At 42.1% G+C, this 12759-nt stretch overlaps 1 protein-coding gene across 3 annotated transcripts in view; it reads left to right on the plus strand.

The window, feature by feature from the left end:
- Positions 1 to 12759, plus strand: part of TFEC (transcription factor EC) — a 123061-nt gene that overhangs the window by 100169 nt on the left and 10133 nt on the right. For 2 of the 3 annotated variants that reach the window (XM_082239833.1, XM_082239831.1), the window contains exons 4-5: positions 7377 to 7491; positions 10907 to 10963. In XM_082239833.1, coding sequence (XP_082095959.1) covers positions 7377 to 7491; positions 10907 to 10963 — 172 coding nt within the window. The remainder of the gene's footprint in view (positions 1 to 7376; positions 7492 to 10906; positions 10964 to 12759) is intronic. The other variant, XM_082239832.1, reaches the window with a different exon arrangement.

The raw sequence follows: 12759 nt of genomic DNA on the forward strand, positions 1-12759 counted from the left end.
TGTTTGTGAGCAGTTTTGAAATGCTAGACCAAATGGCAAGGTAGAAACAGCTCTGCTTCCCCTTTGAGTTTGAAGAGGAGATATCTTTTGATAGCTTTGATATCATTGTGTGAGTAGCGGCAGCAGTGGCAAAAGACGAGTGTGCATTAACAGGACAAAAAGCAATGCATATTTTCTAGTTCATCTGCCAACTTCAAAGATTAAACCAATCCGTGTTGGCTACTTATACTGAATAAACCCAAAAAGCAAATGATAAGAAAATGAAACAAACATTGAACAAATTGTATTTTAGTTAATTTAGGAAATGAATGAGAACATGCTTCTAATTTCAGCTATCCACTTGACAGATGAAAATAGTGCAGCTCCTAAACTTTATTAACTCAGTGGTGGCTATGTTTAAAATGAATCAATATGGCTGATGTTTAAATTGAAGATTTTTAATACGTTCTACTTTTGGGCAATTGTTACCTAACCAAGTCAGTTAAGGAGCATACTTTCTGTTCACTTAAATAATTGATTGAGCATTGGGCTCTGAGAATTCTTGTATTAAGAGGATCTGTGTTCGATTTTGACCATAGTGAACCATATTAACTGGAAGGAGAGAAGAATGCTCTTAACATTGCATTGTTTGTTTATTTAACCAAAAACAATTTCCTAACCAAAGGCAGATTTTTTTTTGGGGGGGGGGGTGTATTTAGGGCCCATTTAGAATCATAGGATCATAGAGATGGGAGGGACCACAAGGGTCATCTAGTCCAACCCCCTGCAATGCAGGAATCTTTCACCCAACTTGGGGATCAAACCCACAACCTTGGGATGAAGAGTCATGCTCTACTGAGCGAGCTATCCAGGCTCACATCCTTTCAGAGAGGATATAGGGATGAGGCCACATGTATATTTCAGAAGAGGGAATTCCTTAGGCATCGTGTCACCACCAAATAGGCCCTGTCTCATGTTCCAACCAACCTAATCATGCTCACTGCTGCATCTGTGAGCTGTGCCTCTGTGGCTAATCTCAAAACCTGGGCAGGTTGCTTTGGCTGGAGCCACCAAGTAGCATTTCCAGGTTTTAAAAAGTCAAAACCAGCACTTAACTAGGAAGTGCATAGACAACCATGGTAACTGATACAATATTGGAGTAACACAGTCTGAGTGTCTTGCCCCCACAAGCATCCAGGCAGCAACTGAAGCTTCAGAATCACCTTGCAGTCTGGGTATAACCAAGGCATATCTGAGGCAAGATCTACCATCCCTAGATGTGTTAACCACTATTCTAGTGGAGATGCAGAAACTCGTGGTCCCCCATTAGATGAGTTAGAATAAATACATAAGTAAACCAAATAGATAGATGCAGAAACTTGCACAACACCTCGAGCTTTGGATAAAAAGAAGATCATTGTTAACAATGTTCTTATCATAATCTCCAGCTACTTTGGCTTAATCGGCATAATTAAAGTTTAGAGAAGCTCCATATTTCATTCAAATGAAATGTTAAGACACTATTATGTGATGATTAAGGTTTTGTAGTAATCTTTTCACAGAGCCTACCCTGGGTAAATGCATTTTGTTTCCCTTATTGGTGCTTCGGTTATACTTCAGTGCAGTTGTACCATCTAAGAGGGACTAGTTAACCATTTGCTGCGTTAATCATTTAGTGCAGTTCTCATCACTGAGTGAAATGATTTACAATTTGGTTGCATGAAGACAGAGAGAGATGCATATTGGCCTATAGTGACTGAGACAGTGAAGAGCGCAAAATGCATTGAATTGAAAGGTACTGTTTCTCTAAATGTATTTGTTGGCATGTGCATGCTATATAAATATATTCTGGCCTTCAGCGGTTCAGAGTACTTGACTATCATGTTGTGGAGCATATTTTTGTTATCTGTCATGCTGGTTTTGGTTGGACGGAGGTTTTCTTGACTCAGTTTGTGCACTGATCTGCCTTTGGAGAATTAGAAGATGGTGACATTCTTGAGTTTATATTAGCTTTGATCCTTAAAGTAAGAGAGGTGGAATTTTGATTGCATAATAAGAATCCTTGATCTGTTTGTCTTTTTCCTTATTTTAATCCGCCTTTTGAATGGCACGGGGAACTCATACTCTAGCAGTAGTTCAGGAATAAAACCGCATCAAGAAAAGTAGCTACACTTTATGTCTAAGATCTGGAGCTCAGTTATGGCTGTTGTTCTTAATAATAGCAGATATTTTTACCAATCCTGCATCATGTGGTTGCAGCCATTTAAAAATACAACATTAAAATTGGTTTTAAAACTCACAGTCAATGAAAATGGGCAAGCCTTCTGAAATATACATCTCAGGTGTCAAAGGCCAGGGTCAAGTGGTGCATCTTCATCATACAACAGAAACGACGGAGATATCAAACACACCTCTGTGGGGAGGAAATTTCCCAGCTTAGGGGCTACTGCAGAGAATGCACTCCCTGTGCCAACGCCCCACCTGACTTTCTGAGGGTGGTGAGACTACCATCAGGGTTGTAAAAGATTCCTGTCTGCACTACTACCAGTCAATGTTGACAATACTACGAGATGGACCAGTGGTCTGATACATCCCATGTTCTGTGTTCTAAGTTCATATATCTTTTTCAATTGCTTCCCCTTTGCTTGCATATCATCTTTTTCACAGATGTCGGTCCTTTCTGGTGCAAACCAGGAAGCTGGTTTTCCTTTTGGTTTTTTTGCATTTTAAAAACAGACAATATGTATGTGTTGCTTTTTTATTTTTTTAAGGCCTAAAATAAATAGGATGTGGGCCTGCCACAGAGACTGCCTGATTAGAACTGACACAAAGAATTTTCTACAGCTGGGCTTGGCTTGAGATGGTGATCACCAGAGCTCAGCCCCAGAACCCTTTCATATGCCGGAGGATGAGATCAGCTTTGAGATATGAGAAGTAAGAATGCAGAAGATGGTGCATCTGCAAGTTATGTGCTGATGCAAATTGACTCCCCACCAAATAGTTGTATAAGAAGTAGGACCTGTCAGTTTGGGACCTCTCAGTTTCTCATGTTTCCAATCTTAACATCAGTTCTCCACATTAGGCAGCAATTTGCAGTTCAAAAATCCTCATGAAATCCCACCAGCATTTTAGTGTGAATTTCTCCCAACAAGCACATTTTTATACACTGTTTGCATTTTTGTAAACAAATCTAGCTAATACATTGCCTTTTTTGCGCCATTTTCATTGCCATTTTCATTTTTATGCTCACTCCCCCCCCCTTTTTTTGGAAAACGGTTGGAGAACTGCATTGCAAAATTCAGACAAATGCAAATTTGAAAAGATAGCTGTGTTTCAGTTTGCGCAAAATTTGCACAGTTTGCACAAAATTGAGAGCGATTCCTAGGTCTGGAAGACCTGGCAGAAGATGCGAAAATAGTGATGGTTTGGAAGCTCCCTTCGAGTGCCACAAGGGGAAAAAAGAGATGCACTTTTACTATGCTAGGAGATTCCATGGTTACAGGAAGAGATTAACTAAACTGAAACTTGACACACAGCGACTTGACTAAGAGCTCATTATGTCTACTCATTCCTCTGCACTTACACAGCCAAAAAGTAAATGTAATTGAATCTGCCAGCTCCACTCTGCCTGGTGGTGTCTCAGAAAGGAGCCTGCATATAGGTGTGCACATAGAGTCCTCTTTCAGATGTTCTGTGACCACATGGACGTTAGGGCTGATGCATACAGTCCTGCTCCTCATTTTACATGCTCACTATGCATGTGGAAAGGGAATTAAAGATTTGAGCTGCTTAAATGTTTTGGGTATATTCTTTATTCATTCACAACCCCCCCCCCAAAAAAAAATTTATTAATATCTGTAATTTCCTATTCCCACCCCCCAACAAAACCTGGTAGGATTCGCTTGTATAAAGACTTGTAGGTGATGCTTATTCATCTCAGAGGACACTGAGGAAGCAATCTAAATAACTATGAAGATCATCTATTTTGTTAAGATCTTCAATTAAGGATCCTGTAGATACTTCAATTTCAAGCAAATAGCAAGCCAGTGTAGTCTACAATGTGCATGTCAATTTAATTGTCACCATTCAGTTAAAGAATGATTGGAAAGGCGACAGAACTAGAATATATATATATATATATATATGAAAATTATGATGAGAAGAATACATTTTGTCTTACTACTCAGGAATAAAATAAAGGTGCTTAAGCTGGAAATGTGCTTAGCTTTCAAATCCTACATATTAAACACAGCTTGCTCTTGAATAAGAATTCTGAACATTCTTTAAAACCTATCTCTATGAAGACATAAAAAGATATGAGAATTTTCTGGAAGTGACAGGATAAAGACACACAAGGCTTCCAATTGGCACTTGCTGGTTACAGTTTAAGCAGTGGTAGTTGCTTCAGTTCAGCGATAGCTAAAGACTTTTATTCTACATCCCATTAGGAAGAATAGTTGGGAAGAACTGCCAGTTGCCCAAATCTTTGTGTTTATATGGAGCAAGCAACTGACGGAAAAAGAGGGTAGAGTTACAGTACTGTGATACTGTTACATACAGGTGGCGTGCAACAGTTGTGTGACTCCTGTGTATCTCATGCAAGGTTATTATAATAATTAACATTTATACACCTCTTAATGCTAAAATAGGCTTCTCAGCAGATTACTGTTAGAATTTCTGCTCTGTGATTGCAGTCATGGGATTGTTCTCTATCACATGACGGTGTATGTTTTGACTCCACAGAGTGGGAAGTGACAGAGACAGGATGTTTGAGTTACTGTGTTCCGTGAAGTGGGACTATTGTCCTTTGTTCTTTCTCTGTGCTGCCTGATGCTAGAGAGAGAGGGAGCCATGTTGCAGTGCTCCGTGTGTGTTTATATGTAAATAATGTTGATTAGCCAAAATGCTGAGTTGCTGAGGTCTGTTATGCAAGCTGCAAAGACACTGTGGATCCCTAAGTGTGCCGAAGTCTGTTGGCATCGGTCGGTGTGATGTTGAAGAAAGCTTTTGAAGCTCTCGAACGATAGACCAGGAGGGAGAGAACATGCCAGTCGGGCATGTGTCTCTGCCAGGGTCCAACTCAAATGTAGGACAAGCTCCTGACATAAAAACCAATTACACGAGAATTAAAATATACATGTACATAATTGAAATGTGCATTAAAACAACACAACAATTAAAACAGGATAGTCAAGTTGAAAAGATGTGGGAGCAGGTGCCTCTTCAAGGGAACTGGTGGTATGCCAGTACAGATGAGACCTCTCATATTTCAGCAAAGAGTACTTTCTATAACACTAGTGCCACCAGTGAAAACAAAGTCTTCCACATCATAAGTCAATAATCATTAGGCCATGGCAAGTCTAACTGGGTTCCATTTGTTCTTGATGCTCTTATCGGGTCACGGAGAAGCCCACCAGTACAGAAATAAAATAAACTTCGGAATATAAAGTGAAAATACTAAAAAAGATCTTGAAAGGAAAGAGAAATCGTCTGTTTGACTGGAGCCAGGATGAAGCATAAGAATAATTACACCGCTCAAATATGTTTGGGTTCTTAAAGACCACTTCAATAGATTTCCACTATTTCCTCTCCTGAAGGAAGTTGTTCTCGCTATGTTCTTCTCCCACCCCTGCTTTTTTCCTTTCCATTTGGGCCACGTCTGTGAGATCTGCCTCCTTGTTTCTGTGCTCATTATCACAAAATGGAGAAAAGTTATGGCCAAAGCACATCTTTGAAATAAGGTGCTGTGTTCCAGTTTTGATAGGAGAAGATATTAGCACCATGAAAGTTCTTCACATCTTCAGTTACTGTTGGATATGTAGCCAAGGAAATGTCTGGTTCTAGATGTTTGGTTATCTAGGGTTATTGGCTTGTTTTTGTTCTTGGTCTTGCTTCTGTTACATATTTTGTGCTCAGATTTTATATTTTTATGAGGCTCCTCACGGGGTCTCCGCCATGGGAGCATATTCACCCAGTGCTTTTCCAGCTGCACTGGCTCCCGGTGGAGTGCAGGGTCTGAATTAAGGTGCTGGTTTTGACCTTTAAAGCCCTTCACGGCCTAGGACCCTCGTACCTTTGGGACAGCATCTCCCAGTATGCCCCACGGAGGACCTTAAGGTCCATAAATAGCAACACCCTAGAGGTCCCAGGCCCTAAGGAAGTCAGATTAGCCTCAACCAGAGCCAGGGCCGTTTCAACACTGGCTCTGGCCTGGTGGAACGCTCTGTCTCCTGAGACCAGGGCACTGCAGGATCTGATTTCTTTCCGCAGGGCCTGTAAGATAGAGTTGTTCCGTCTGGCCTTCGGCTTGGAATCAATTTGATTCCCTCCCCCTCTTCTTTTTTCCTTTCTCCTCCTGTGATGGAACTCCTATTTGGGGACTTCGCTGGCTTTTTTCTGGCCCATGTAGGACCAGTCTGGAAAGTTAGCCTTGGGGAAGACTTGACGTTTTCATCCCCCAAAAAGTTTTCGATTTGAGTTTCCATTGAAATGAGGCTGTATTTTAATGTTTTAATGTTGTATTTTAATCTTGTTTTTAAGTTGTATTTCAATCAATTTGTTTTTATATCAGGTGTTAGCCGCCGTCTTGGCTGGGGAGGGCAGGGTATAAATAAAATTTATTATTATAAAGCAAATTCACTGTTTTTTGCATATTTCTCGTTACACATAAGAAATTAATGAACAACAGTGCTAACATCTAGGCATTTATGGCAGGTGCAGAATGATTTTTCTTATCTAGCACAGTACCATTTTAAGGCAGTTGTCCACAACATGGCCCCCAAACCTATTTTAAGGTGTTCTGTATCACAGTGCATCTTCCTTTCTGCACAGTATCAACAAACCGAGAAATGAATTTTGAGTTCAGGGAGATAGTTACAAATCCGCTCAGGTCTCAGGTAAGACCAGCAAGGTTATTTTCCCTTTCAACTTAACTCATATTCGAAGTGTAGTTGCAGTAATCCTGTTATTGGAAAATATGCTATGGCATTAATTCAAAATCGGACATCAGGGGCCATAACCAGGCATCATTCTGCATATGAAACGCACATCAGCCTCACTCAAGTTTCTGAATATGGAACAATGGCAGTCTTTGACCCTTAACATTTAATTTTGTTTTATACAAGATAAGGGCAAAGTCTGCCTTTAGATGCATATTTTCTACCTCCCGCTGCGATTAAGACATGAATACGCATCTGAAAAGGAATTTTGTTCTTAAGTGTCTGCATATGCCTTTCACCTTACAAATCATGAATTTATTCTGATTCACTCACCCCTAACTTTTCTGACTCTCTCTCTCTCTCTCTCTCTCTCTCTCTCTCTCTCTCCCACTCCCACTCCCACTCCCACTCCCACTCCCACTCCCACTCCCACTCCCTATCCCTCTATTTCCCCCACAGCTTTCAAGTAGCATTTTGGATATATACAACAGTGACCAAGGAATGCCAGCTGCTAATATGGGCCTCACGAATGCATCCTGCCCATCTAATTTGCCTGTTAAAAGGGAAATCACAGGTAATATAACGCTGAGATGTTGGCACAGGCTTATCATTTTGAAAATAACAGTACCAGCCTTTCTCCCACCCAACGGAAGTCCATTCTGCATGATCCTAGCCAGTGCTTTTATTCAAGAGAAATAGGTGTCAGAAGTCACCAGGACGCTGTTATAGTAAGTCATCAGGTGACTCGGGGCAGCCCTGAACAGATGCCGGTTTGACAACAGCTGCGTTCACTGCCCGCAGAAGTGCTAACACCTATGGCAAGCTGTCTCCCTAGCTAGTTCGGGGGTTGCCCCTGGTTCTGGTGCAGGTCAAATAAATGTGCCCCCACTCCCCTTTTATCTTAGATTCAAGTGTTTGGCTAGGGCAGCTCGGAAGGGATCTCGTGCAAATTGAAATTGAAATACTTTATTGTCACTTGTACAACTTGTATACAGTGAGATTACACAAGTAACTCTCACTCAGCTCTCTTAGTCTTAATTCCCCTCATTTACTGACGCAGACCCACCAAACCCGAAAGTCAGTTGCCCTGTTGTTATCTTTTCATTCAACAGCCTAACAGCTCACGGATAGAAGCTGTTCTTTACCCTGTTGGTGCGACTAATTGTGCTTCTATATCTTCTGCCTGAGGGCAGGAGATCAAGAAAGTGCCAGCCAGGGTGTGAATCATCCCTGAGAATTTTCCTCACTCTCCTGAGGCAATGTTCTTCCGTGATGTCATCCAGTGGATTCACGGGTCAGCCCATAATATCTTGTGCTGTATTCACCACCCTCTGTAGGCACTTCCTATCAGTTGATGTCAAACCAGCGTACCACACCGTGATGCAGTATGAAAGGACATTTTCTATTGTGGGCTGGTAGAAGGAGATCATCGAATGCGCACATGTGCAATGGTAGAGGCCTGGCAGGAAAGCTAAAAGCCCACTGCTGCTACACGGAAGACAGATTGAAGAAAAGGAAATACAAATTGTCTCTGTCCTGTAGCTTGACCAATCACAGCTAGGAGCCAGCTGAGTCATGTATCTAAAAAAAAAGTGTAGACACTGGCCAGCTTCTGTTTTGACATGAAACGTTTGTTTTGGGCTTCTCAGAAGTGAGTAAAGGCAAGAAGCGGGTAGGGGGGGTGCTGGTCCACAATGGTGCCCACCTGAGAGGTGCCAGAACTGCGCTTTGGTGAACTCTGGCTGAAAGCTAGCTAAGACTCTTGGAGAAATGGCATTGGTCAGCCAGCAGCCACTGGGAGATGTCCTGCAGCAACTTTTGGCTCCTTCAATGTTCCCTCAGTTATGCACACATAGTTTGCCACCCACCTTTGGCTCTGCACTCGTTTTGACCACTTCCTCCACACTTTAGAGCGGGGTCTGTGTGTGTGAGTTGGGTGCCCTCCAAGTGTTATTTCCATCATCTCCCACCATTGGCCATACTGGCTGGGGCTGATGGAGGATGTCACATCTGGAAGACACTGCATTATCTCCCCTTGGTTTTGAATGGCTGTCTAATAATCTATAGTTGGGTCCAATAAGAAGCAATGTTTGCATGTACTATTAAATATCATATGCCCTTGATGTTTTGACTTATTTGATTCATTTTCAGATGTTGACCTATAAAGGATTTATTAGCTACTACTCCCTTATGGCCTTGTATATGATAGGCAACATCTCACATTGTCCAGCACAGGGACTCTTAAACTTTGGAGTGACAACACAACTCATCCTGCCATGCTCTTCTGAGGTCTGACTTTATTCCTGCCTCAGCTACTTTCTTTCTATTCCAATTGTTTTACCTCGGTCCATATTTTGCACACCTGCTCTTTACAATAGTCCCTTGTCCACCACATGGGCAGAATCTTGAAGTAATTTTTTTTGGCAACCCCACTCCCCATCACAGCTAGTTTTCAGGGAGATTTTCTCAGGATTTTGGAGGGTGTGGAGATGCAGTTTTAATATATGGTGTGTAAATAAAATAATAAAATAATAATAATACCACCCCGCCCATCTGGCTGGGTTTCCCCAGCCACTCTGGGTGGCTCCCAACAGAATATTAAAAGCACAATAAAACACCAACCATTAAAAACTTCTCTAAAGTTGCCTCCAGATGTCTTCTAAAAGTCAGATAGTTGTTTATTTCCTTGACATCTGATGGGGGGGTGTTCCACAGGGCGGGTACCACTACCGAGAAGGCCCTCTGCCTGGTTCAGGCAGCAATAGTCTAACACTGACTCTTCTCTTTATCCCCACTTTGGTCTCCATCATCAATTGAGGATACAATGTGATTGGCCCTTGCTCACTTGGTTTTTACTAAGTAGGAACCACGTGGGGGCAGCTGGATTGAATGTGGTGGGGATGTGGTTTTAAACTCCCTGTCTACTCACACTAAGTTCCTGATTCGGATCTGCCCCTCCTGTGGCTGGTATCCAGCATACAAAAACCAAGCACAATCATTCGTACCTAGAATCACACCTACGTTTGTCCTTTTATCTTCAGAGACATAACTGCACCAGATGTCTTTTACTGCCTTCTGAGCCCTTTGAAATGCATGTTTTGAGGGATAAAGCAGGAGCAAAACAAGTTAATACATTAATTTTGTTTTTCAAAACTGCCCTGAACTTTACATTTCCTCATTGATTTTGCAAGGCCTTGCTCAGGCCTTTCAAAGGTCTTGTCCTGCTTCCTCAGGACAGAATGTTCCCAAAGATGAGTTATTTCTTAGTTCTGTCTAGCTGGGTAAGCTTCAAAGCAGTGATCTTTCTGGATATAACACTGCTAATAAACCTAATTACTGTAGGAAACATAGCAGATTCAGGCACATTTGGGCTTCTGATCGATGGTATAAATAAGTTACCGTCCATTAAAATTTGTTCCAAGTTGCCACAAATGACTCTCTTAAAGGTTCACAATACATCTATTCATGGAAAATCCGTATTAATGGATTAACAACTTTAAAAGTTACATTCATTTAATCCAAAGAATGCTAACAACTGAGTACAGTGTTATCAGTGCAATGCAAAAGGAACAAAGAGGGGGGTTTCCTCTCCCCCTTCCCCAATATGACTATTTAAGAAATCTGATTATTTCTTGCATGATGGGAAGGGAAACTCAAATTCACTCTGGGTGCTTACCCTCCCCATGGTAAAGTACAGAAAATTAGAAAATTGCTAAATGCCATGATCTTTTTCAGTTTCTAAAAATTAAAAATGCATGATGGCTATAAAAAAATATCCCTGGCACACATAGAACGGCAACACATGCTGTAAACAGCAACTGACAAACTGCAGGAAGTGGTACAATCATCTTCGGTAAATCTGGGAGTACATAAAATTGCTTGAAGGCTCGCCTGAAAAAGTTGTGCAATTAAAAGGTCCTGTTGTTACACAGAGCAATTTCTGGAACTGTGACCCAATGACTGTTTAAACAGTTTTTGCTTTCTGTCAGAAACAGATACTCGAGCAATGGCAAAGGAGAGGCAAAAAAAGGATAACCATAATCTCAGTGAGTATATTTACATGAACTGTTGTCCCTAGGTTGTACAGGGTGGGGAAGTACTGTACCTGCTAATGCTGAAGGATCTACTTTATGTCTACTTTTATAATGCTGAAGTTCCTTTATGTGTGAAGCAGACACAGTAAAAATTGCACATGTGTAAAGGGAGATCAACCTCATTCCTGACACCCAGAACGTTCTTACATATATAATGTTTTGCCTGCACTGAAATAGCATGTTTAGCTAGGGGAGAGACCATAGCCTTGCCTACTGAAGGGTGGTGGCGGCTATGCGTTCCATGCAGAATGTCTAAAGTTCAATCACTTGCATTTCCACCTTGCAGGACTGAGAGAGGCCTCTTGAGCCCAGGGATGTTGATGAAGCTGGCCCAAGCCAGGCTTGCAGATTAGCTGGTTTTGATCTTGATCAAAGCCAGAAGGGAACGCCATCTGCCATTCCTGGATTTGCTCTCCTGCCCTGGCTGTTTGTTAGAAAGCAAAAGAACCTTGCACTTAAAAGCAGAGCTATATGACTAATGCCATATTATTATTATTATTCGTTCATTTCTACCCCACTTTTACACCCAAATGACACATGTAATTTGACTCTCAGTTAGCCAAACCAGGACAGATGCAACTGCAGACTATAGCTGGTTAGGGCAGTGGTTCTTGAATACAGTGGTACCTCGGGTTACATACGCTTCAGGTTACAGACTCCGCTAACCCAGAAATTGTGCTTCAGGTTAAGAACTTTGCTTCAGGATGAGAACAGAAATCGTGCTTCGGTGGCGCGGCAGCAGCAGGAGGCCCCATTAGCTAAAGTGGTGCTTCAGGTTAAGAACAGCTTCAGGTTTAAGTATGGACCTCCGGAATGAATTAAGTACTTAACCCGAGGTACCGCTGTATAGATATAAGATATAGATGTGTGCTTGGCCATTGGTCACATTGGCTTTTCACCTATTGTGTCATTCTTTCCTTCCAGTGTGCCAGTGTGGTGTAGTGGTTAAGAGCGGTAGTCTCGTAATCTGGGGAACCGGGTTTGCGTCTCCGCTCCTCCACATGCAGCTGCTGGGTGACCTTGGGCCAGTCACACTTCTTTGAAGTCTCTCAGCCCCACTCACCTCACAGAGTGTTTGTTGTGGGGGAGGAAGGGAAAGGAGAATGTTAGCCGCTTTGAGACTTCTTCGGGTAGTGATAAAGCGGGATATCAAATCCAAACTCTTCTTCTTCTTCCTTGCAACTGTCTGGGTCAGAGAGTTACTTTGATCTCCTTTTCATTGATTTGATTGAGTTCGTCATAACTCAACAGGAATGGTTCAGTTTCTGAGAATGGTGCCCCTCAGCCTGAGGGATCCTTTGTGGGATGAATATATTGCATCAATAATAATAATTTCTGCAGTTGGGTTGGCTAGGAGGGGAAGAAGAAGAAGAAGAAGAGTTTGGATTTGATATCCCGCCTTTCACTCCCCTTCAGGAGTGAAATCCTTTGGGCCTGTCTTGCCAGAGATGGATGCTTGGGAAACCAAGCCAAGGCCTCCCACTTTTTGAGGGTGTGGTCTAGGAAGAGGAGTCAAAATATCTAACTTGCTGTCTTAATTAGTAATTAGATCTAGGCTGGGTGGCGCTGTGGGTTAAACCACAGAGCCTAGGACTTGCTGAAGGTTGGCGGTTCGAATCCCCACAACAGGGTAAGCTCCCATTGCTCAGTCCCTGCTCCTGCCAACTTAGCAGTTTGAAAGCAAGTCAAAGTGGAAGTAGATAAATAGGTACCGCTCCGGCGGGAAGGTAAATGGGGTTTCTGTGCGC

Source organism: Podarcis vaucheri, assembly GCF_965113315.1.
Source record: "Podarcis vaucheri genome assembly, chromosome: 10".
In the NCBI taxonomy this organism is placed as follows: Eukaryota; Metazoa; Chordata; class Lepidosauria; order Squamata; family Lacertidae; genus Podarcis; species Podarcis vaucheri.